We start from the raw sequence: 26,764 nt of genomic DNA on the forward strand, positions 1-26,764 counted from the left end.
CCCCCCCCCCCCCAAAAAAAAAAAAAAATAGGCAGTGGCTTAGCTCTGGTTAAGCCTGAATATACAAGCGAAAAGTTTCAGTTATGCTTGGTTTGACGTCGTGGCTGTCGCAGTTCGCGCACAATGCACTGGGAGCACCATGGTAACGGTGGAGGCGTTCGGCAGCCCACACACTGCCTGTACTGAGGCGACTGGAATCAACTAGCAGCAATAAGCTTCCATTTATCAGTCCACATTTTTTCTTTAGTTAAAATGCTGGAATGAATAGCACACCTTAGGCGGAATTTATGTTGAGGCACTAGCCGCAAGCCATCTGTGCAAAGATTGTTTAAACACTGATGTCAGCACCTCTAACACATTGCGCTTTCTCGTCTTTCTCAGTAGATGTTTTTCTTTATGCATTACTTGAAATGAATTTGCAGTGTTTTAAAACTTTTCCTTTTTTTCACCTAGTTTTATGAAACACAGCGATAATGAAGAATTAAACACTCTCGAGTAGCTTCACAACTGCGTAAGTGTATTTTTATTGGAGATACATGTATTTGTTCTAAGATCATATTTTAAATGAATACGATCCCTTCAGGTGCTTGGCTTAGAAGTATAAAACGGGCATCCCGGAAACTTTGATGGGATTGCGCCTGGGGTAAGGCGCAGATGCGAAAGTGGTGCAGTGGTAACCTCGTCGATGTGGAAGGCCTCTCGCACGATGTCAGCCTCAATGAAGTAAAGCTCGCAAACTTAGAAGGAAGTTAAATTTTTGTTTAAATAGCAGCTGTAGCTTGGCAGTTGAGTCTTCTTGAAAGTCTGCATTCGCTACCTGCAGTGCTAACCAGCTGCTTAGTTTAAATACACTTTTTTTCACAATGCATGCCCTTAAGTTTATCGTATTTTGCAAAAGTAACTAATCTATGAAGAAGTTTCGAACATCTTACCCTGGAGTGCGGTGATACAACGAAGTTCTCTCGTGGTATTCCCTAATCGAGGCGTTCTGTTCTTCATCCCAGGGAAACTTAAAAACGTGGTTTTTGGGGCCCGATTTAATTGGGCACGCAGCACTTTTTAGGCATATCCTGGCCGAAGCGTAATCCACATTCCACTCCAGCGATGGCAGTAGAACATCGTCTTTGACACAACCGCACGCGCAGCACGAGGTGTAGGCACAGTCAACGTCTAGAAAAAAATGTGCTTTCGGAAGCATGTCGCGACATGCCATGACTTTCCCCGAGGCATTGAAAGGAGTGTCACGTGTTTCCAGAAGCGATCGGATTGTCGTCGCCTTCGTCCCCCACTCCGACTTCTCGGTATAGGTGGGGTTAACCATTGTGTACCTTCCAGGCCTCATTTTCAACCTGAGTGCGCCGCTCGTAGCTTCGAGACATGCTGCACGGAACTTCTATGTATGTAGGCCTCTTTCGCGTGACGTAGCTGAGGGGGGGGGGGGGGGAGGAACAGCCAGCAGGCCTTCTCTAGAGGGTGTTGGCAACACGCGGGGCTGCAACGAAAGGTGAAGCGGTGGGCGAGGAGGCGAAGCGTGCAGTTGTAGCGGCAGCGAGGAGGCGACGCACATGCGCAGTAGCGCGCGGCTGCGCCGAAAGGTCTAGTCAGGCGACGGAGTCGGCGGCGGCGACGGCTGCGGCAGCGGCGAGGAGCGTCCGCCTACGCGGCGCGGGACGTCACTCGGTTTCGCGCATGCGCATAACTCACCAGTTCGGCTCACGCGAAGCTCGGCTGTGACCCGCGTAGTGAAGCTTTTCGCTTCAAAACTTCGTCGATGCGCCGCAGTTTACTTGCTAAATCCGCCGTTCCATGCATTGCTTATCATTCTAATGCTATCACTATCACAACAGATGGGGTTCTTCGGGCGATTGATAGGCTTCCATTAAATTCTAGCCCTGGTCCTGATGGCATAGGCACAAAACTTCTAAAGCTAACTTCTCATGTGTCGGCATTATTGTTATCACTTTTATTCCAGCAGTCTTTGAACAGTAGCTGTGTTCCAGACGATTGGCGAACCGCACTCATTATACCAATATTTAAGTCTGGAGATATTACAAATCCCAACAACTACGGACCAATTTCTCTCACTTCAGTGTGCTGCAAGCTACTGGAACATATAATATTTACCCACATCATGAAACACCTTAATGCAAATGACCTGCTACTTGAAAATCAGCATGGTTTTCGGTACCGGCATTCATGTCAAACCCAATTATTTGAATTAGTCACGGATCTACATTCTACAATTCATAGCGCCTTGTATACACTGACGCAATTTTTATTGACTTTTCAAAAGCCTTTGATCGGGTAGCTCACAAGCGCCTTATCAAAAAGGTGCACAACTTGCAGATTGATCATGATACTACAAAGTGGATTGAAGAATTTTTAACTAACAGGCAGCAATCCGTATCTGCTAATAACATCGTATCTGAAACTAAAAATGTTAAATCAGGTGTACCTCAAGGATCCGTCTTAGGTCCACTTCTGTTTTTAATTTATATTAATGACATCGCTTCAGACATTAGCTCCTCCATACGTCTTTTCGCTGACGATTGTATCATTTATAGGGAAATAGCTAATCCTAACGACGTTGTTGTCTTGCAAACAGATCTAGATAGGTTAAGTACTTGGTGCAGTGTTTGGCAGATGGAAATAAACACCGATAAAACCAAACAGATGACTTTCTCTGCACTCTCTAAAACACCAGTAAACAATTACAGTATAAATAATAGCGTCATTGCGCGCTCATCAACTTTCAAATATTAAGGCGTTGTTCTTTCCCCGGACCTAAATTGGCATAGCCACATAGAGTATATTACTAGCAAATCTTTGAAAAAATTAGGCCTGCTTAAACGTCGTTTATCTCTAGCTAACCCTGACACCAAACTGCTGGCCTACACATCTCTAGTTCGGGCATCATTGGAATATTGTTCGGTAGTATGGCATCCCCACCAAGGAAACTTATCTAGGTCTATAGAATCAGTGCAAAATAAGGCAGCACGCTTTATTTTACGGTCGTACTCTCCATTTCAGAGCGTTACTGCAATAAAACAGTCTCTAAATCTTCTGGACCTCAACATACGACGCAAATTTTTTCGCCTATCGTTGTTCCACTCCCTCTACTACAACCATTCATCTTTTGCACGGAGGCACATCACAGCGGCACATCACATATCATCTCGAACCGACCATGCGCATAAAATTCAAACAATTTTCGCCCGCACAAAGAAATATCAGAATTCCCCGCTAGTCTTGGCTATAAGGGAATGGAATGGTTTACCTGCTAGCATTGTAGCTATCACTGAACCATCATCTTTCCGTTCAGCGCTACTAACATTTCTTGAATCAGGCGCAGCATTGTCGTCTGTTTGAACTTGTCGCCTTGTACCCCTGCTTTGCCGTATGCATGTACATATTATTTTTGCTTATTGCCCAGTGCACCATGCCCATGATGTATAAAAAAAACCGAATTTGATAATTAACACCTAGTTATTTTGTTCTCTATCTGTATTATGCATGAAGTGAAGCTTGAGTAGTTGTGTTATTTGCTGTCCCCCCCTATGTAATGCCCACCCGGGCCCTTAGGGTATTTAAATAAATAAATAAATAAACAAATAAAAGCGACACCTGAATTTCGTTTTTTTTTTGTGTGTTTTCTGGCTTACAAAAGCTTCATTTTCAGCGAACTGACGCTGTTTGTCATTAGGATGCGGTAATTCATAGTTGCAGGCCAACTTGATTCAGTTCGTCTCCGGAGTCCCTTTAGGTTGTTTCGTAACGGCTTAATTTAAAAGTACCAACGCTAAAGGCCGTGTCGTTCGCGACTTCCCACTCCGATAGCTATCGACCTAAACGAGATGCAGCTATGCGGGAACGCTATTTCGCGCCGTTCTGTTGTTGGTGAGCTCGCGTAAACGGTTTCACGTGTACCTTGCGCTTTATAGGCCCTTCTCCTGAGCAGCCTTCGAGTGCTGCGTGAGGGACATTTTTCTTCACCATCCAAACGAACTTCTGCAAATTGTGCGTGCGCGCATGCTGCTATTTGATTCCACCCGCCGGTCCAGACAAGCTTCACTTGTGAGGCGCCATTTAGGGTCCTGCGTCTAAAATTTCTTGTTAATATTACTGACGTCTTGAGCTGTTCATCAAATATTGCATTGCGTCATGTGACATATCGCTGTATGTTACGTTGTGCGTCTTCTGAGTGTTCACTGCGGCAGACTTTCAGCGTTTTTATTCCTTTCTCTGAAAAGCAGAAGCCAGCGCCACTATTTAGCACCAACCTCTTTCTCATATGTTCATGTCGTTGGAAAACAGGGAGCTTTATGATATCAGCATTTATAATACAACACATTAAACTGAGCTTCATTTCAACGCAGCCGCTTAAGCTTGACACATATAGCTTCGTGGCAGCCTCAGTTTCTGCACAGAGTTGCGTGTGGTTCGGCAGTGATGTGTCATGAGTCGAGTGATGGTTCACTCAATCATCTGTTGCCGCTCTCGGCATTTTGCCGCACACAGGAAAAAGTGGAGCGTTTGCCGGCCCCTTACAAGTCGAGCTGCATAGACTACATCTCCATGGGGAATCAAAAGAAATATTTCGGATACTACACCCAGGACGTAAGTCCACTCGTATAGTTTCCTTTTTTTTTTCTTAATAGCAGGGGTGGGAGGGGGGGGGGGGAGGGGGTTCTTTGTTAAGTTTCTTTGGTTTTTGCTTTGCAACCCGCGTGCTGAGCATCACTACTCACTTTAGTCTCCTAAATATTCTGTCTTCTCGCTGGCGCACTTGTATTCTGCAATCGCATTTTGACAGACAGTCCTCGAGTCCTGTTCGAAACGCTGTAAATTATGAATCACATGTATTTTCTCTTATTACTGTTTTCTGAGTGCCTGACGAAGGTGGAGCAGTTACCGTACATTATGCTCTTGCTAAAAAAAATGAGTAAAAGGGAATAATCACTGATGCGTATCGAAGTTTTCCATATTGTGCATTTGGGTGTCTCTCTTGAACAGGAAGCACGCACATTTGTTCGTATACTCATGCGGCAACACTGCAGCACAAGCCTGTGCTGCAATTATGCCATATCTGAGCGGCAGTAGCAAGAGATGTGGCCAACAGAGCGCACTTAGCTTTCTGACGACACAATATGTTCGGTCTTACGGAAGTTGTGCAGCGCTTTTAGCGGTATACAGCACTACAGGGTGAAAGCGCTTGCTCTAGCTTTCACCACGCTAGACGTTCAGTTCCACAGCATAGGGGTCACTTCGAGCACATTCAGTTTACTGTCCCGGTTTATGCTCCCGCTGGGAGATGAGTTGCGCGACTGTTTTTCCCGCGACACTCGTAACGCTATTCACCGAGTGGCTGCCACCTGAACCCGATGAGGGTAGATATTCTATTGCGTTGCGGCGCAGCCGACTTGACAGATGCAGCGCTGATTCTTTAGCTGGCTTCAGCATCATTCCGGCATTTAGAAGCCCTTCGCATAGCGTCTACCGTGCAACCTTTATCGTTAACAGAAAACCGAGGCCCCAGCTGTGCGTTTTCTATATTTACCAGAGGCGACGACGGTACCGAGAGGCAATTTTTACTATGATTCCGTAACAGCGGACGCCTTATGCGTTTGGTCGAGTAGACATTCGCAGTTACTGCCCGATCATGAACTTGACCAGCCATGAAACTTAGCAGTTGCAGTAAACAGTGATCAAATGCGGGTCGAAGCTGCTACACGTCTATGTAGGGTTGTGTAGTGCTGAACAAGCAAGCTATCGGTTTTTCATTAGGCACGAGAAAGGCGGACGCCCATGAGACAAGCCACGCTTATGCGAGATTTATTATTGTTATGCTTTTAAGAAGACAGTAAGCTGTGGTTAAGTTCGTTTTGGCCGTTGTCTGATCCGCACTCGTTTCCCAGAGTGCACATTTCGCACAGGCGACCTGACTGTAGATTAATCATGCATGTCGCATGCGAATGCTGCGTTTGGCTTTTTATGCTTTTTCCACGTTCATCTCATGGGTTGTGACCTTTGTCGATGTTGTATGCATTCTGCCGTTCAGATATGTGTCCAGAACTGCGAGATGTCACTGGAGATGAAGCACTGTCAGTGCGTTCGCACGCACCACGAGTTTGCTGCAACATTCGGAGGCCAGGTCTGCGACATCATCAGAGACGGTATGGAGCGCTCTGCATTTCTGAAGGATTTGCTGAATTTAAGGATCGCATTCTAAATTTTGTTCGATCTATTTGTATTCTTTTCGCCAATCGTCATTGGCTGCGAGGAATACCTCCCCCCCCTATGGTTGGTTGATATCGTCCACCAAACCAGTCAGCTTGTTGGACAATAAAAATGTATTGATTTTGACTGAACAAAGAGAGTCGCCGTGTTATAAGGACCCTTGTGACCAACATTTTGTGGGTGTGATCCCATGGCAGAGCTGGCCCCGTATGCTTGACGACTTTTCGCATGTTGCTGTGATGACTTTCGCTTACAACCCTCTTTTGGGGTGCGGTCCCCTTTATCCCAACGGTAACCATTCGCCCCCTAATCCTACAAGTAAAACCGCTTAGAATGCCAGAACACGTGATATATACCACGTTTTATTACATTTTGTCGTTCTTTCGATGCTCTGTTCTGTTCATCAAGCACACCTCGGAAGACGTTTTGGTTATTTGGCAAGTTGTTGTTTATATACGTTTCAAGCAAACATATGTTTTTAGCTTAAAGGGTCGCTGAAGAGAAATACAGGCGTAACCAAGAAGTTGTGCTATACTGGTGATGGATTGCCCTTCGGGAACACTGTCGAAGTTTTTTCTTCATCGCAATAAGTTTACTTCGTTGCTAAGAAAATTGAACGGAAACTAAACGAAACTGACCCGCCGCTCAGATGGCCGTGTTGATTCAGCACTTGCAGTCGGTGTAACAGATGGCGCCACCATACTCCGCATCATCTATTTTCTCACCGGGAAGAGCGCGATTGAACTTGTGCGTGGCTTGCGATTATGATGTTGCTGCTCACGACATTTTCACCAAGGCCGACTGGGCGACGTACAAAGCGAGCGGCACTTCGCATTATCGTTTCGGCCGCTTGCCGCTCTAGCCTCCCTCCTTAGCCGCGCTATTTTCCTCCTCCCATCGAAATAGCGTTGTGCGTGAAATCGACGAACTAATCGTGTCCGGCGAAGAATCCACTTGACGGGGGGTCGTTACCAGAATCCACGAGTGATGTCGCACGTCTTTCGGTTTTAAGCAATTTTCTAGCTTATCCAAGCGCTGTTCGCGATAAAAATGACATAATTGCGATCCCATGACCCTAATCGCTCAATATAGCTGGACTTACCGTCTGGTGTACCTTTAAAGGGGTAGATACACCAACATTTTTGTAGTATATTTTCGCGCTCGAATCATGCGTAAGGCATTAGTAAAAATGAATCACGGCGCGAAATCCGCCTGTGATCAGTATAATTTTTCGCTTTCAACTTCAGCAGTCGAAGACAGTTGCGACGTCACAAGTGAGTACCAGATCACGTGAGGCATACAAAAGCTGCAGTATAATAGCTATTTAATCACTTTCTGTCATTCCGGCTTCTGGCGCAGTTCAGCATGAGAGTTCTGAAACGACAAAGTAGCGGTTATATTGCAGTGTTTGTGTGCCTCACGCGATCTCAGGCTCACTTGTGACGTCGAAACCATTGTCTGGCAACTGAAACCGAAACTGAAGCTACAGAGGCAAAAAAAAATAAAGTACGAATTATTTTTTGAGAGTTGACGAATTCTACATGGTGACCCATGTTTACTAATGTCGTACGCATCATTCCAGAGCAAGAACACATTAAGAAAAATTTGGTGTCTCCACTCCTTTGAAGGGAAAGTGCGCAGGTTTTAAATTCAACAAGCTTAAAGCGGTGGAATCTGAGAAACTTGCAGGTTAAGCAAGCGAAGTACTTCTGGGCTAGCATTTCAAATAGTGACGTAATCGCCGTTTAAAATCGCGAAGGCCTTCATGCTTCATCGCAGCGCACAGGACCAAGTGAGGGCCTCATGATGACGCCGTCAACAGTATCGGCACATTTCCAACGCATAGATGCTTTCTTTGAAGGAAGAAAACCAGTGACACAGAAGGCAAAGCCCGCGAAGCATTGTTTCGCAGCATCTAACGACGCATGACACGCTACGGTTGACGGAAATTTGAAATCTTACCGTCCGGAATGTCACATCGATCTTCTCTGCACCCTTCTGTGAGGAGAAACCTCAAATTTAATTGTCGATTACGTCATCATCTTAAAGGACAGAGAAAAAAAATTTAGCATGATTTACCTGCAGCTTATATAGATTTGAATCCTTGAATATTTCGGAATTTTCAAAAAGTGGTGCAGTTGCTCTTAACAAACAGCTTAAAGCGTAAAGCTGTTTTTGCTGCATTAGTAGTCTTTGTGGGGCAAAACGCTCGTTCCAGGATGAGAAAACATAGAAGCAGCACGTAGGTTGAAAGGGCACCGTGGCACCTGATGAAGGAGGCTCGTACCCGGTAGCTTTAGAGCCTATGTCGGAAGGGTGAAAAAAAATCAGGCACAGGACAGAGAAGGAGAGCAGAACAGCAAAAATATTTCGTCCAAGGCGCTTAGGGGTCTAACACCGTTCCAGCTTTGAGTTGTTAATCTATTCGGCCTCATCTAGCTATTTGCTAACGTTCCTAGTTAGTTCAGTTGATAAAGTGACTGCCCCGGAGAGGGGGTGGACCCGGGTTCGAACCCCATGCCTGAACAAATTTTTCTTCAACTACGAAGCTTCTGTGAAATCTGTATATCTTTGCTTTGTAGCCATACGGCTGCGCTTATGGGGATGCGAATGAGTAATTGCGTGCTTATTGCAAAAAGATTGCCTAAGTTCGAATCGCGGGCTCTCTGATATGTCGGCCTCATCATTTGGAAAGAGTCCGATGGAAACTTGTACTTTGTTTGCTCTTGTCACGCTGCGCAGAACGTGTTCAGTGTTCTGCGCTAGACTTGATATGCAGCGGTATGTCACGATTGAGGGGGAAAAGAAGAAAAGGGAAGGCCTGTTATACCAGGCGTTTCAGGGAAGACTTTAAGTTATTCTCAAAAAAGGTCTCTTGAGGTCAAAATATGGCTTTTTAATCATAGTATCACCACTCTTGGCGGACGCCAGAAAACCGGTGAATAATTAAAATTTTGAGTAGTAACTGGTTAATTAATTTTAATAATTAATTCTTTAACTATTAGAGTTAGGCACCTAGTTGCAATTAGAAATTTGTCGCCGGTCGTTAGCAATAGCCCTCTCAGTTTTTAGAATTTAGAAAACGCAATTGCCTTTGGCGCTGTAGCTCGACAAAATTTGACTTTTTTGGCTAGTTACATGCACTGGAAAGGTTGCTTTGCCTGCATGCTTTTCGAAAGTAAGTGTATTTTGGCACGATATAGCCAAGTTTTGTCGAGCCACATCGCCGAGGATAAACCCGTTTTCGAAATTCTAAAAACTGGTTTGGCTATTACTAACGACCGGCTTCAAATATCTAATTGCAACTAGGCGCCTAACCAGTGTTGCCGAATCTTGGGAAATTTCCCATATCGTGGGAAAAGCAAGCTACAAAGAAAAAAAGGGAAAATTTATCTTTAACCCATTGGAAATGTGGGGAAATTTTCGGTGTCACTGAAAACTGCTGTTCCAAATGTGTTTTCTGGGGAAAATGTCTAGAGATACAGCGAAAAGTCTTTCATCGTGGAGGCCTGACTAGTCTTGGGTGCAGAAATTTGGCCCGTCTTCTTCTTTTTCCTTCCTAGCCTTGGCTGCAGAGCCGCAGTATATAATTAATATAATTAATCGCGGGCGCGGCACGGGTACACTGCACAAGAGGCCGGGGTGGGACGCCCATAGCTGCATTCTTTTTTGGAAAGCTGGGAAGGGGACAGCTTTCTCATTTTCCCATAGCAGATCCCTCCTCGTGCACACTGACTGCAGGGATTCATTCAGATAATCTTCGCAATGCAGCCGAGGCTAGGCAGGGCTTTTGTCCCCGCGCGCGGTGTGGGTTGATCGTTCGGTCTAGGGGTGCGGATGGGTGAAGGAGGTAAGTTCGAGAGAAGGTGCGGGGTCGCTATAGGCACGGAGTCAAATGCCCGCGGCACCCGGATTTCAATGGAGGATATACCAAATGCGCCCATCTGTTAGTTCTGAGAACATGAGAAGGCGGGGACCCTCCACTTCGGCTCGTTAAACTTCATTTCGCACCCTCTTTTATCCCTCCCCTCGAGGCGCAGATGACACACGATGACTGTTGGCTTCCGTCAAGTAACTACGTTATACACTCTAAGAAAAAAGGGTGTAAGAAGGGTGCATCTTCACGACTTATGCTATCTGAAGGCGCATGGACTAACGATGCACTTTGCAGAGTGCATCGTTACACCCGTGTGGAGGTGGTGGAGGCCGTTAGTCTCTTTCAGAAAACTTACCCCCTTTTTTACTCTTCAAACCAGCTGTGTTCCCTCTGCGCGAAGACGCTGTACAGCAAAGTATGCAGCCCTCACCGCCTCCCCTCCCTCTCGAAGATGGTCCTCTCCCGAAAGCGGGGTGGCGGGGTTATTTTGAGGACAATAGTTAAAAGCTACGCTGGCTCACGCTCCCCCACTGCATTGATCCTTTCACCCGCGCTGGCGACACTGACCGCGCCTCCTCGCTTCTTCAAGGGACCAGAAGCTATTTCTTCGAAGAACACGTACAGCGATCTTCTGCCCATCTCCGCCTGACATGGTCGGCAATAATGGCGGACGAAGCGGCTTGGCGGATGCACAGAACGTTACTGAAAAAAGGTGCATTGGCCGCGATCGGCCACGACAACCATCACGCATGCAAACATGCTCTTGGTTGCTAACGACCAAAATAATCACTAATATTCGGTGCATGTGCTTTCATACTCATGATTGGATATCATTTTAAAAAAGAAGTAAGTCAGCAAAGACAGACGGCATGATCGGTGCTGTGTTACTCCTCTGACCAATCGCAGCTCTGAACGAAATCAACAGTTTAGCGCTTCAACACACCAGAGGCATGAAAATTATTGCGCTTATAATATCGGCTTGTGGTTAAGCTTTTATTAAAGAGGTAATAAAAGCTTTAAAAGGAACAGTTTTGCTTTACAGCCAGCGTGAGCTCTATTAGTCAGCGCTGTTCTTCATTTTCTAATAGCGTACGATAAGTACCAGGGCGGTTAATTCCCTCCGTACAATTTCGAATAACGTGCACTGCTTTTTGAATAACCCCTCGTTGTGGCACATGTTCCTAAGCAAATAACAGACGAATAACAGAAAGGGTTCAGGTTAACATGCATACAAGTTAATAAATCAAAATCAGACGAACGAGCGAGATTGTTGACGCTGTAATTTTATGTTAGCTGAAGATGCAATGTAACGCAAATCCCGAATAAATTGCACTCTCATATTTCTGCTCCATTTCAACAACAAAAAAGAGCCCTACTCGCTGATAAACGCGTGATCTTCACCACTAATACTGACAACGCTGAAAAACAAAAATGCAAGAAACTAGGGAAGGAATAATTCTGCATCTGAACTGAGTTGTGAACGTGGCCTGACCATTCCATATATATAGGTACATTTTTGTTTAGAGCACTTTTACCAAGACACGAGCCAGGCCTCAGAGTCGCACTTTTGCTGGTCTACTATGAGATCACCAGCATTTGTACATCTGCTCGGAAACTCCTCAACGCAGCGTAAAAGACATTTCTACGTTTCCTTTCCAACAAGTGTACAGATCCTTTCTCTCAGCACAAGATAGCGAAGCCCATAGTAATCAGTTTTCGAGATAGCTGCATTTCCTGATCATGTTTTGGCGCGTACAAGTGTTTCACATAGAAGCAATTCAATTTCAGCTTATATTAAATTGATAAACAGGGAGCGAGGTGACCAACGCGATTTAAGTCTATTCGAACTTCTCTTGCGTATGACATTGTGCTGCACGCCTACAAGAGCAGAAATTAGCTTAAACTCAGTGAACGTGTACGTAACTTTTATCTTTTAGGTTGTTCCGCGCAGCTTTAATGCACTCAAGTATAGTATTGATATTCAGAAATGAAGTTGACTGCCTCCAGTTTTTTTTTTTTCGAACTGTAGCGCTATGGAAGCATCGAATTCCGCAACAAACCGGGTGCCAGAGGAAACAGTAATCAAGGCGCTTATATTGCGGCAGTGCATTGTGAATTCTTATGGAATGGTTCATGCGTCAGGAAATAACTCTTTCTTTTAGAGGCTAATGAGAAGCACTAAACAGTACATTGCACTAGATAGACGCAGCCCGAAGACCCAAGCTCGAAAATAAATGAAACTACGGCGTATAAACCGGCAGGTTTTCCTTCATCATCGTAAGTTGCTTCGGATGACTGAGACTTTTGTCTTGTATGCACAAATAAAACTGAGCTAAAGGACACATTGTATCGCACTGACGAACCAATCTTTAACAAAAGCATAAATTCAGCGGTGGCAACTGCCTATATTGAATAAAATGAAAGCGCGTATAATAGACGGAATCGCCCGAATAACCAGTCGGTTGAAGCGTCTTAACGGATGCTTGCTGGCATAGCGCTGGCAGTGCTCCATTTCTGCTCTGTTGACCCATTTTGAAAATATTTTGAGAACTTCGCGAACACTGGAACGATGAGAGGTGAGAACTGCTGCATCAGCAGTTGTCGACTGTCGTTTGAAGCCCTCTTCTGCGCCATCTTCCTCAAATGTTCAAATGTTGTGAATCCCCTTTGTTTGCCTGACGCTTCTGATCACTCGATGCGGCTTTATTAAATCAATATTTCTACAGCTGTGTCTATTTCGATTGAGTTAAACTATTTTTGCACAGAGCGGTTTTTTTCTTCGGATTCTCCTCACACGTGCGGCCCCATAAGCACAAAAGAAAGTTGAAATTTCTCGCAGCAATATCACGCGGCAATATCAGTATTTAAAACTGTTACTGTGCCTGACATTGAATCAATAATGCTGCAGCATTCACATCGCTTTCTTAGCCGGTTCTATGACTGATTTAGAAGTACAGGAAGGGCAGTTTATTGATATATATTTCGCAGTGCCTTCTGTACGCGGTAGTAAATGAGAGCTGACGAGAACTTCCGAATGATGCTCGTAACTTTAAGCTGCAGCTGCTCTGAAAACTATTCTGTTGCATACGCCACACATTTACGGCAGCATCTGCGTAATTCATACTGCGTAATAGCTGGCTGCATTAAAAGCTTCAAAGGGATACTGCAAGGACTGATAAGACGAGTCTCGCCGCGCTCGTTGTCTCCGATAACGGAAGAGTTGTGCGCACGCCGAAAGCGCGGAAAAATACGTGCTACAAGGGCAGAGAGGCGCATGCAAAAATAAGCTACCAGCACATTGCAAGGACCAAAGGTTGTCGCCCGCACGCGGGCGGCTTGACCTTGGGACACTACTGGGAACGGAGACGTTCTTTCAGTCAGCGGAGAAAAGGAAAAGAGGGGAAGCGCGGGGTCCGGCGGAACGAAAGAAAGGCACGAAGCATGGAGGAAGGAAAACCTCCTCTGTAATTCCTCTATGGCGCGAAGCAAGCTTTGGAAGCGATGGCTGGCGATGGGTTGTAGTTTCTCCTGGTTTCTTCCTTCTCTCTCTTCAGATCACGTGCCTGTCTATTTGGATTGGCCGCTCGCGTAGAGTCGAAGACGAAGCCGCTGTTTACCGCGCCTGGGTGCCGTGCGTGCAAGTCGCGACGCGCATTCCTCATTTCATCTTGCAGTACGGGCCTGTGTGCGTTTAGGTTCTGTTCAGCGATTACTTCATCGTGCAAGCTTCATCGATGTGTGACGCTGCAGTGGGCGACATCTTCGCGAAAGAGTCAACGTCTGAAAGAAACAGCGCACGCCAGATCGTCGCGGCGCCCTCATCGTACGGATTCTTTGCGCCCAATTTCAACCGTACAAGTAAGTGACATTTTCGTTTGGTCATACGGGTTGTTTCCTGCCATCAAGTTATGGTGTGTTCAGTACAGATTTTTTATCATGGATTGTGTGCGCGAGCCGCTGCTTGTTGCTATTTCTTGTTTTGAGCCGGTCGCGTGCGGCCGGAGGGAGCCTATCGTGTACAACACACGATCGCAGCGGCGCAATCTGCCGGCGTCTTTCTCATGCTTTCTTTCGCTGCAGGCTCTGATCCTTCGTCTGCCGTGCGAAAGAACATTGCCAGTCGTCTCTTCAACGCCAAGTATTTGTCCCTGCTCACGACCATTCAATAAGGTAAGTCCAAACCGCAGTCTCCGTTCAGAAAGGGGCGAGTAAATTAGTGTGCGCGCTTCTGTGGCACGTACTGCGCGCAGTGCTCACATCTACTGCAGCACTGTATGTGATTCCTATTGGACCATAATCCCTTTATAATTTTAGCGCTGCAAGGCAACTCCTTCTGCCAGGCCGCTTTTTTTTTTTTTTTGCGAATGGACGGCGTCAATTTTTTTTCTTTACCACGGAGTAGCAAGCAAACGATAAAACAGTAAACGTGAAATTTATTTATTCATAGGCATGAAATTAGCAGCTCATTTGTGCTCTGCGCTTCCTGGCATGCGGCCGTTTTCGCTTACACCTTGCAATATTTTTGCTAACCCAGAATGTGACATATCATGCCAGCAGTTTTACTGCATTCGAATGGCAAGATGCGCTTGCTAATGGTGTTAAGTTGATATGTAACTGGCTCTTCACTCAGGCTGAGAACTAATAGAGAAAAGTGAACTTGTTTAGTTCTTTTTACTAGTGAAAAGGTCGGGGCTAGTTGGTGGCCAAACATTAGCTCACAAAAGCGTACAGTCTATGTCACCTCTTTTTGTGCTCTTGTATTCTCTTGTGAAAGAGTGAGACTTTAGGTTTGATGTCGCTCTAAGAGATTGAATAGAAGAATACGCTAGTATCTAAGCTTTTCTGTTTAGAACAATAAGGATTTTGGTTGCACTGCGGTAATCTGTCAACGAAAAAAAAATTCTGTAATGAATACTGTCAATCTCGTAAGCAGTAACAGTATAGTTCTTTCTTTTTTCTGCAGTGGCTGTTAGAAAATGTGTTAATTATGTTAGGCACTTAGTGACAATTCACTGGTAATAGGCCATTGTGCTGTAGAAGTTTGTCTAGGCTTATTGTGCCAGTGCACTGCGTCAGTTATGCCTGTTATAAATATGTGACAGTGCTGTAATGGATAAAAATTTGGAATCAAAAGTTGTTTCTCGTTTTCAAACTATTCCTGTCGTTTTTTGAGCATGTGTGCTGCCATTATGTGGTTTAATGAACATATAAGTTATCACTAACCATTACACTAATGCTATAAATGACGCCTCTATTGCAGTGCACCTGGGAGAAGGAGGGATGCAAAGGTGCACAACCATTGTCACTCCTAGCACCGAAGTTCAGCCTGGATTCCGTACAAGTGGCCGGGACTAGATGTGTGTGGTATGTATGTTTTTATGTAATTGGGACATTGTTGCAAGTTCATCATCACTTGATGTCCATCCGTGAACATAGTATGCTATGTTGCACAGCTGCAGCCATTCTATTACAGAGATTTTAGAGCTTTTCAATGTTTTCGAGGACTTAGTTCTGAAAGAATTTCTGAATAATGGTTTGATTAATTGTGACCACTTTTTATGACATGAAGTATAAATGCAGTTTTTTTTCTGCAAAAGTAGGCTGGACTTCAGCAAAGATTTCATACTGAATTAGTTTGAGAGGCGCTGCCTACAATCCATGTTGCTGACGTCAGAAAAAAATGACACAGTTATGGTAATGCTTGGCAGGGTGGCATGCTACCAAGCTAATATGACTAGCACCGTTTATGCATGTGAAGCTTAATGTGATATGCAGCTACGTGAGGCTGTTAATCTTCTTTGCACTGTTCACACTTTCTTTTTGAGTAGGAAGGTGCTGTTCGCTGATGTGAATAATTTCCAATAACTCACATGAATCCATATTAGTTTCATTTCACATCGGAGTGAACTTAAAATTTAATTAAGGTCACGTGCACTGCATGTGACAGCAGATATGGAAGGCAACTGTTTTAATAGCCATTCTTGAATGCTGTCAGTCAGTGTTTACAATTTCATTATGCTAAGCATCTGAAAAGATGTGTAAAGGTAACATTCTATTGTGCCAGCAAAATGTAATTCATGAGAATTACTGCTGCTGCATATGCTGCAAGCATTGGAAGAAGCAGCACTGTCTAAATAAGAAGACGAGATTTGTAATTTCTTCAAGCAAAAATAGTGCTTTAGAAGGAGACTGTTCTGTGCTGCTTGTGTAGTTAATGTAGTCTGTCAGTGAAGGCCAGTCCATAACCAAAGCTTTTTGCACAGGCATAATGTAGAGGTGTAGTATGAAACAGGCTATGAACGTGAATAAAAAGTATCTGTATTATAATGTGGTCCAAATAATTTTTTGGGTATGACGTTACCTCATGCATGGAGACAATTCTTTAGATGTGTAAGTTGCCCTTGCTATTATTTCACATTTAGCCGAAAGCTTTTCTTTGTTTTCCAGGAGTGGTACACTAAGATTTATAGTGCATAGCCTTTGTGCATAGGCCTTTCACCAGGTATTTAAACTGTATCGAAAGGCTGTGACAATGGAATGCACCCAAAAATGCCATCACAGGGACAAGCTTCCTGCTGTTTGCTAATTGGAAATGAATTCACAGGTAATATATGCAGGGAAAATTACAGTTGGAAGTATCACTGATTGATGCTCAGATAATCACCTACACTTCCCTTTTAGGAAGCAAATTCACTGTATGGGCAACAAATCATATAATGGCATCAGAGACCAGAGACATATTGTTAGCAAGGGCTGCATGAAACCTTAACCACTCTAGATACGGAGAAATAAAAACACGAGAATGGAGGGAAGGGTTTGTTAAACGGCATTTCATTTTATCACCTTTTAGTAGCTTCCATTTCATGCACATGTTTTTCTGTTTCTTGATATGACCCTCTTCTTAGTCTGGCATCCGGGATGCCTACAGCCTGACCGTGCAGCTGGGCACAATATTCTGGATTTTTCCTGAGAAGCCACTGTGCTTGTGATAATGTCAGCATATGTGAGTGATTAAGTAGCTGCCATTTAGGACATGTTTTGTTTTTCCTGCATATCTTTTCTGATTTTGGTTCTCAATAATAAACAGAAGCCTGCACTTGTGGCATTGTTTCATGCATTTCCATTTATCCCTGCCTTTTGTGTGGTTTACACTTTTAGACCTGAATTAACTAAGCCCATGGTCACGTCGTCTGAGCTTTGTGGTTGCAAAATTCATTATATGTTTTCTTCTCTGTGCAGGTCAAATACATGGTACATACTGCCTCCACCTGTATGAAGAAGACTGCCAGGGTCATTGCTGTAATATGGTGTAGCATGTGACAAAATAAATATGACGGTATGTTTCTTTCTCCGATTCGTTTATGAATTCTTTGTGTACATTCTGCAGTAGTACCTGCACCTGAACACACAATGACACAGACCATCTCACATGAAAGATTTGCAACATTTTGACACTGCCTGCACTTCCAGAAAGACTTGGGCTTCTACCATATGGGTCAACTTTAGTTCTGCATTCAGTGGGCAGGTTTACGCTACAGAAGGGTAATAATGCTCTCGTGTGGACAGTATAAATACACCACCGGGTAGTGTATAGATACCCCTTGCAGTAGGGCATTACTTTGTACCACTAGAAGGGTAACTTTATCCATCATGTAAGGGTATAAGCTTGCACCACAGGGGTGCAAACTTTGCTCTGTTTATGACGGTATAAGTTTAGTCTTTGACAAAGTAACTTTGCACTTCTATACATAGCATAAATTTACCTGCTAAAGGTGCAAACTTGCACCTTGCATGCTAGGATATGTTTATGCTTTCCTCAGGCTAACATTTACCCCTTTTAGAAAGGCGTAATGTTATACCTAACTGGTTTAAAGTTACTCTTCTTATGTCAGTGCAAGTTTAGGCTATTAGAGCGTAATATTACTCTATGTGCGAGAGCATAAATACTTAGTCTCCAAGAAACAGCGTAACCTTACCCCCAAAAAGGTGTCAGCTCAGCGACAAGTGTTTTACCCCCCAAAAAGACTAAGATCACACCTTTTTTTCTTAGAGTGTAGTTGCTTAACGCCAGAATCGTGAACTTGAAAAAAAAAAAAGGACCATGTGGACTTCGTCGGTGCGGTTAGAGCACTGCGAACACCTGTTTCGCACGCTTCAGTGCTTGGTCCGGGCCTAGGTACCTCCCCAACATGCCATGAGAAAGTGCGTCGCTTACACCATGCTGCGCGATATTTTTCGAGCATGCGGAAAAGCATACCCTTTAATTCGAACCTCCTAAACGCAAGTCGCGCATGCAACAATCTCATCTCAAAACTTATCAAAACGAAGCGACGATGACGATATACGATGAAGCGCAGCACAACAGGCTTTTTTGTCGGAGGGTAGCGCAGGCCGCTAGCGACTCTGTTGTAACGCTGAGTATGCATAGAAAGCTGCGCTGGCGAGTTGGAAGCCGCTACGAAAAGCTGTCTCTCCGATTTTGATAATTCGTGGGCTTTGTATTTAATTTTACCGGATTGATATTTTCTATTGATTTCGTTGGCGGTATTCACTCTAAAGTCATTCTTTTTGCAAAAAAATTATTTTGTGGAAAAAAAAGGAAATTTCCAGTTCACAATTGGGAAAAGGCAACTAACCAATGCGGCAACAGTGCGCCTAACTGTACAAGTTAAAAAGTTAATTTTAACAATTAGTTAACCAGCTTACTATTTGTCAATTCACTGGTCCAACACTGGAAATACTACGCCGCAAAAGCCATATTTTTGAGGTAATGGCTCCATCTTTGAATGTCATGGACGACCTAGCGAACAATAACGAACCTGCGTAGAGAGCAGTCAAAAGAGTGTTGACGTTTTACACCGTCACCCCAAGAAATGACGCAGATGCGAGCTAAGCACCCGGCTTAAAACGTGCCGAAACGTCTTTTTGTGCACAATAGACGATGCGTGATTGCTCATGCACTACAGCTGCAACGCTACAGGCCATTGGAACGCGTTGTCAGGTTTTCCTGTACCTATGTCAATAAGAAAAATGCAGTAAAACTGGTCGGCGAGCAAGAGCCATGTGCGTCGATGAGAAAAAAAAAAATTAGAGGCCATCAGTTGGATTGATGCGGTGGAAACGCGATAGCATTCTTCTTGCATTCGCCAATCTATTCCAGTTCTGATTCTACTCCAAACCGGAGTCCATTGTATTTCACTCCCCAATCTACTATTATAATTCCGTTTCTATTTCAATGCCGACTGCGCAACGCAAAATGTGTCACATTGTTAGATCGCAGCGAGTCCTCATACCAGTATACCGGCGCAGTGGTGCAGCGGTTAAGCGATTCGCCACTGCACAAGCAGGTGGCTCTTTCACACACAGCCACCGGCGTCGCTTCTGAGACTCAATGCGACAAGGAATAGCTCCCGCAAGCCTCATTTTTGCACGGAGAGTTCTTCGGGGCGCTGTGTATTCTGCATGTAGGCTTGCTGTTGTCCGAGTCATTTCCTCCTTAGTCATTTTCATTTTTGCTGAGTCATTCTTTGCTCAGCGGCTTCCTCCTCTCCCCTTCAACTGGAAAGGGGTATGGTTGGCAGGCGGCAGGTAGAGAGCGGCAAATTCTCCTAAACACCATCCGGTACGTGGAAGCTTCACACAGACGCCGATGCCGCCGTACCGTTTTCGCCTCATGGTCCTCTTAATGCTATCATATTAACAACAATTCAACAAGCACTGATGAGCGTCGAGTACCCTTTGAAGAGAACGCCATGCCTCTACGAAAACGTTTTCCGCAAACATACTGTCTTCGGCTGTGGTAACCTTTCTCAAACAAAGAGGCAGAAAATCGATAACATCCAGCCAGCCTCTCTACACTCCAAGCGCAACGCTTGAATGAGAGCGAGGATGCGTTGCGAGAGGCTACGATGCGCTTGCTGTGTGCCCAGACACTGCCGATGTGCACATATACAGACGAGCTCTCCGGCGGTTGCCGGGGCAACGGCGCCTGCACCGTCTCGCCTTTTGGGCAAAAATATGGCGCTAGACGTTACGTGATACCCCCCTACACTTTCGCGCGTAAAGCAGACGGGTGAGGCGTCTCTTTTGAAAAAAAAAAAAAAAACTTGCTAGCCTGGGGTTCTTTTCGCTGTTTGCGTCTTTTGCGCTTTTAATCAATAAACCAGTGTTTGTTTAGCTCAATAATAAAAACAAAAATGACACCCGATTTGGGTAGTTCGACCAAATGTGAATTAGGTGCGCTAGCACTTCGGTTTTGACTTCGGTTCCGGTGTTGGGATCATTCCCTACTTCACATTCATAGATGCCTGAGAATCATCGTACTACTCCTGGCGCAGTGGTGCAGCGGTTAATGCATGCGTCACTGCCCTGCGATGGAAGGTGGTGCCTCCAGTGGGGCTTGTGCGCCACAGGTTGCTCTTACCGAGCAACCTCTCACGACCAATTTTTAATTTAACAGCCACCTGCCACGCTGGTCAGTTTGCTCACAATCCGGTGGGCAGGTTATATGATGGATAGGGGAATGTTCTTATTTGTGGTGCTGAGAGTGTGTGCATATATATATATATATATATATATATATATATATATATATATATACACACACACACACACACACACACACACACACACACACACACACACAGGGTGTCCCAGCTAACTTGGACCAAGATTTATAAAGAAACTAAGCGTTCTGCAGAACTGAAATCGTGTGGATGTTGTTAGGGCTTATCTAAAATTACAGTACTATTTTTTCGGTCCTCCTATTTGAATAATTAGTCGAGACAAAAAAATTAACTTTTGAAATATAGCTTGAAGCGTTCAGGCGTCAATAGGAAAGTTATGGAGCTCCACAAATATTGTCCAACCCAGGCACTTCAAACGAGATAGACTTAGCGTGGCCATTTTTATTCGGGAAAAACGGAAGTCCGCTGAGTTTAAAAAAATACCACGTGACAGCGCGCTCCGTACGCCCGGATCATCATCATTTATTTGACCCTTAAAGGCCCCTGGGGGGGGAGGGGGTATTACATAAGGGGGGGGGGGGAGTAGTACATTAAACATGACTCATATTGGTGTGGGGGGGGGGGGCGATTACAGCGCTCTCATCCGTGCTTTGTAAAAAAACATCACTTCCTTCGCGCCTTTCGTGCTGCCCAAGACAGGGCTTCACGTAGCGCTTGGTTCCAAGATAAGTGCCAGTGGGTTCGGGCGGCAATTGCAAGAAAGCGCGGCTCCTGTTCTTCAGCGTAATTCACAAGACGTTATCAGGCTTGTTGTACGCGTCTTTGCTTGTTGGGATCTTGCTCCCGAATTCTGCTAACGTGACAGCGCAATTATCGCCGCAGAAACGGGAGCCGTGCTTTCTTTCAACTGCCGCCCGTACCCACTGACGCTTATCTTCGAACCAAGCACAACGCGAAGCTCTGTCTTGGGCAGCACGAAAGGCGCGAAGTGAGTGATGGTTTTTACAAAGCACGGATGAGGGCGCTGTAATCGCGGCTCATTCGGGCGCACGGAGCGCGCTGTCACGTGGTATTTTTTAAACTCCGCGGGCTTTCGTTTTTCCCGAATAAAAACGGCCACGCTAAGTCTATCTCGTTGGAAGTGCCTGGGTTGGACAATAATTGTGGACCTCCATAACTTTCCTATTGACGCCTGAACGTTTAGGGTTTATTCAAAGTTACAGTACTATTTTTTCGGTCCTCCTGTTTGAATAATTAGTCGAGACAAAAAAATTAACTTTTGAAGTATAGCTTGAAACGTTCAGGCGTCAATAGGAAAGTTATGGAGGTCCACAATTATTGCCCAACCCAGGCACTCTCATATATATATATATATATATATATGAGAGAAGCCAACAGCCACAGAAACCAAGGGGCACAGGGGATTTTTTAATTAATTTATTTATTTTGTGGTGTTGATCAATTGATAATTTTACTGAATATGTTATCGCTTAAAGCTAATTGATTGTAAAAGCAGAAGAAACAACCACATGCCGCCGGTGGGATCTGAACCCACGACCTCCGAATTACGCGTCCGGTGCTCTACCGCTGAGCTACGGCGACGGCTGTCAAGTCTTCTGCTTTCGGGGGTATTTATGTTTAGAAATAACCTAACCTTGGGAGTGCTCACCAGCGCCACCCCCGTTCTTAAGCGGCGGACGTAGCACGTCCTGAGTTACCGCTGATGTGACGTGGAACGTCATCGAACGGCGAGGGTGGAAGCTGCGTGAGAACCCTCTTATGCTTCCTATGGCGTCAAGGCTGCCAGAACCGAGGCCCTCGCTAAGCAATTAAGCAAACAAGGGAAGGGGGTGGAGGGGCTCGTTCCCCTTGAGAGAGAAGCCAACAGGCACAGAAACCAAGGGGCACAGGGGATTTTTTAATTAATTATTTTTTTTGTGGTGTTGATCAATTGATAATATTACTGAATATGTTATCGCTTAAAGCGAATTATATATATATATATATATATACATATATATATATATGACAGAAGCCAACAGCCACAGAAACCAAGGGGCACAGGGGATTTTTTTTAAATTAATTTATTTATTTTGTGGTGTTGATCAACTTAGAATATCACTGATTATGTTTTCGCTTAAAGCTAATTGATTAGAAAAGCAGAAGAAAAAAAGAAGAAAAAACAACCACTGCCGCCGGTGGGATCCGAACCCACGACCTCCGAATTACGCGTCCGGTGCTCTACCTCTGAGCTACGGCGACGGCTGTCAAACCTTCTGCTTTCGGGGGTATTTATATTTACAAGTAATCTAACCTTGAGAGTGTACATCAGCGCCACCCACGTTCATAAGCGGCGGACGTGGAACGTCCTGAGTTACCGCAAGTGTGACGTAAAACGTCATCGAACGTAGAGGGTGGAAGCTGCGTGATAACCCTCTTATGCTTCCTATGGCGTCAAGGCTGCCAGAACCGAGGCCCTCGCTAAGCAATTAAGCAAACAAGGGAAGAGGAATGAGGGGCTCGTTATAAATATGACAGAAGCCAACAGCCACAGAAACCAAGGGGCACAGGGGATTTTTTTTTAAATTGCTTAATTGCTTAATTGCTTGTTTGCTTAATTGCTTAGCGAGGGCCTCGGTTCTGGCAGCCTTGACGCCATAGGAAGCATAAGAGGGTTATCACGCAGCTTCCACCCTCTACGTTCGATGACGTTTTACGTCACACCTGCGGTAACTCAGGACGTTCCACGTCCGCCGCTTATGAACGTGGGTGGCGCTGATGTACACTCTCAAGGTTAGATTACTTGTAAATATAAATACCCCCGAAAGCAGAAGGTTTGACAGCCGTCGCCGTAGCTCAGAGGTAGAGCACCGGACGCGTAATTCGGAGGTCGTGGGTTCGGATCCCACCGGCGGCAGTGGTTGTTTTTTCTTCTGCTTTTCTAATCAATTAGCTTTAAGCGAAAACATAATCAGTGATATTCTAAGTTGATCAACACCACAAAATAAATAAATTAATTTAAAAAAAAAAATCCCCTGTGCCCCTTGGTTTCTGTGGCTGTTGGCTTCTGTCATATTTATAACGAGCCCCTCATTCCTCTTCCCTTGTTTGCTTAATTGCTTAGCGAGGGCCTCGGTTCTGGCAGCCTTGACGCCATAGGAAGCATAAGAGGTTTATCACGCAGCTTCCACCCTCTACGTTCGATGACGTTTTACGTCACACCTGCGGTAACTCAGGACGTTCCACGTCCGCCGCTTATGAACGTGGGTGGCGCTGATGTACACTCTCAAGGTTAGATTACTTGTAAATATAAATACCCCCGAAAGCAGAAGGTTTGACAGCCGTCGCCGTAGCTCAGAGGTAGAGCACCGGACGCGTAATTCGGAGGTCGTGGGTTCGGATCCCACCGGCGGCAGTGGTTGTTTTTTCTTCTGCTTTTCTAATCAATTAGCTTTAAGCGAAAACATAATCAGTGATATTCTAAGTTGATCAACACCACAAAATAAATAAATTAATTTAAAAAAAATCCCCTGTGCCCCTTGGTTTCTGTGGCTGTTGGCTTCTGTCATATTTATAACGAGCCCCTCATTCCTCTTCCCTTGTTTGCTTAATTGCTTAGCGAGGGCCTCGGTTCTGGCAGCCTTGACGCCATAGGAAGCATAAGAGGGTTATCACGCAGCTTCCACCCTCTACGTTCGATGACGTTTTACGTCACACCTGCGGTAACTCAGGACGTTCCACGTCCGCCGCTTATGAACGTGGGTGGCGCTGATGTACACTCTCAAGGTTAGATTACTTGTAAATATAAATACCCCCGAAAGCAGAAGGTTTGACAGCCGTCGCCGTAGCTCAGAGGTAGAGCACCGGACGCGTAATTCGGAGGTCGTGGGTTCGGATCCCACCGGCGGCAGTGGTTGTTTTTTCTTCTGCTTTTCTAATCAATTAGCTTTAAGCGAAAACATAATCAGTGATATTCTAAGTTGATCAACACCACAAAATAAATAAATTAATTTAAAAAAAAATCCCCTGTGCCCCTTGGTTTCTGTGGCTGTTGGCTTCTGTCATATATATATATATATATATATATACATGGTCTGTTCTGAAAGTAGTAGGACTGGTTTTTTCCTGGGCGAACGGGCGGACGAGAGGTGGTCTGCGCGTGCGGGATCGTTGAAGGATTGGGAATGCTGTGGAAAATCGGCAGTCGGCTCTCGGCCGTTAAAAAGAGGAGGTCGCTTGTACTGTGAACCCCTGTCGAAACGTCTCGTCACGCAGAATCGTCGAGCGTTTACTGCATCAGCGATACGCGGTCAAATTTTGAGTAAATCTTGGTAAAACGGGCAAAGAGACTCACAACATGATTAAGGTGGCCTACGGTGACGCTTCCATGGGTAGATCAGGTGTTTTTGATAGGCACAAGCTTTTCCGAGAAGGTAAGGAAAGAGTGGAGGAAGACGACCGCTTCAGACGCCCTTCGACCAGCAAGACCAACGAAAATGTGTAGCGAGGGAAACATTTACTTAACAGTGATCTATCAGAATGATTGCTGATGACTTGAGCATTCCTCAAACCCAAGTTTTTGGGATCGTGACAGAAAACTTACCCATGAGGAAAGCGTGCGCGAAGTTTGTGCCGGGAGTGTTGTCAGAGGAGGAAAAGGTCAACCGGTAGGATCTTCTTCATCTGAATGAGGACCCCGATTTTTTGTCCCGCACAAGGCGGAAACGCTGTCTCAGCCCCCCCTACAGCCTCGACTTGGCCCTGCCACTTTTTTCTATTCCCGAGAATAAAATCGACGCTCGAGGGGAAACATCACGGATCGGTAGAGGTGGTTCAACAGGCCGTGACGAGGGAGCTAAACAGCATTCCGGTCCAGGCGTTCCTGGAGGCGTACGGAAATTGTAAAACTCATTAGCAGCAGTGAGTAGGTGCGGAAGGGTGCTACCTTGAAAAATTGTAATCGTTTGTACTATTCTCTTGAATAAATTTTGTTTAAAAAAATGAGTCCTACTACTTTCAGAACAGACCATGTATATATATATATATATATATATATATATATATATATATATATATATATATATATATATATATATATATATATATATATATATATATATACACTGGCCTAGGCAGGTTGCCCACAACCCGGTTGGGCAAGTGGGCAGCCTGCCAAAATGCACGCTTCAGACAAACACACAACGGAATGACCACTGTAAGTGTTAGCGCACTAATAGTAGCATTAATAATCATCAGTGCACGATTTCAGAAGTGAAGCTCGCATCAGTGAGGATGTCCACCTTCCTCGTGTTTCAGACATATGCGCGAGAAGAGTTGAAAACTTGGGGACCTATCAGCTTTGCCTGAGCCAATGCCGCGTAGCCTGCCAGTGAGTACGGAGCGCTCTCTCTACCCGAGCCTATTCGCTCCTGTTCTTTCCCACGCACGCACGCCCGGAGCGCACGAGCAAGAAAGTTATCGAACGTGCGCTGAGGGCTAGCATGTTTACTTTTTTCTATGTGCAAAACTTGTGCGTCGGTAATTCGTATGTTCCTGCGTAATCCTTTGCTTTGTGTCAGCTCACCTCCACCCACCCAGTAGAACTCTAAATTAGAGCAAAAGCATCAAAGTAACCATCGAGGCTCAATCGAACTGCATCGCACATTTCTTGCATCAGGTTTCATTATCGTCCTGTCGTTTTTTTTCTCTTTTTTTTTTATTCCCTTCCACATAAATCAGTAGAGAACAAGGACGTATGGTGTGTTGAATGCGTAAGATTTGCTCATCCATATGCTTCTTTTCTTTTTTCACGCTTAACGTCTGGCTCTGGACTACGCGGCCGCCATTTTAATTGAAGAGAAACGAAGTACGACGTGAGGTTGAGCAGCCTCGCGGTGGACAAGGTACGTGCAAATATAGCGCCAACGCTCGCAGACTCAACCCATTGTCTTTGTTGTTGACACTAACGCGCCTACAGTATTTTTCGTGAAGCAACCAGTAGGTAACTGACAAGTAGTTTACTTTGTTTTATGAGTGAGAAGCCACTGCATTCTTTGCGTGGTTTCGACAGCGACACCTATGCTGAAGGGACACCCGAAGCTTGCCTTGCGCGGCGACCCACGAGGTCACTTCTTTTTCGGCTGATGATGATGCTTCGTTCGTCGCACCCACGACTTCACCACCG

At 45.0% G+C, this 26,764-nt stretch overlaps 1 protein-coding gene and 1 long non-coding RNA gene across 3 annotated transcripts in view; both read left to right on the forward strand.

Annotated features, from left to right (window-relative positions):
- Window positions 1-26,764, forward strand: part of LOC149354189 (acid-sensing ion channel 1A-like) — a 42,683-nt gene that overhangs the window by 11,423 nt on the left and 4,496 nt on the right. The window contains exons 6-9 of the mRNA XM_089575944.1: window positions 4,519-4,617; window positions 6,059-6,173; window positions 25,897-25,969; window positions 26,438-26,483. Coding sequence (XP_089432070.1) covers window positions 4,519-4,617; window positions 6,059-6,173; window positions 25,897-25,969; window positions 26,438-26,483 — 333 coding nt within the window. The remainder of the gene's footprint in view (window positions 1-4,518; window positions 4,618-6,058; window positions 6,174-25,896; window positions 25,970-26,437; window positions 26,484-26,764) is intronic.
- LOC149354190 (uncharacterized) lies at window positions 13,492-17,468 on the forward strand. 2 transcript variants are annotated; one of them, XR_016291226.1, is made up of 4 exons: window positions 13,492-13,972; window positions 14,195-14,284; window positions 15,375-15,478; window positions 17,354-17,468. It is a non-coding gene; the product is annotated as an uncharacterized LOC149354190 (long non-coding RNA). The 2 variants fall into 2 exon arrangements; XR_016291225.1 differs by having other exon boundaries at window positions 15,375-17,468.

The sequence above is a fragment of the Amblyomma mixtum genome, chromosome 3 (assembly GCF_055824585.1).
Source record: "Amblyomma mixtum isolate Tamu chromosome 3, ASM5582458v1, whole genome shotgun sequence".
In the NCBI taxonomy this organism is placed as follows: Eukaryota; Metazoa; Arthropoda; class Arachnida; order Ixodida; family Ixodidae; genus Amblyomma; species Amblyomma mixtum.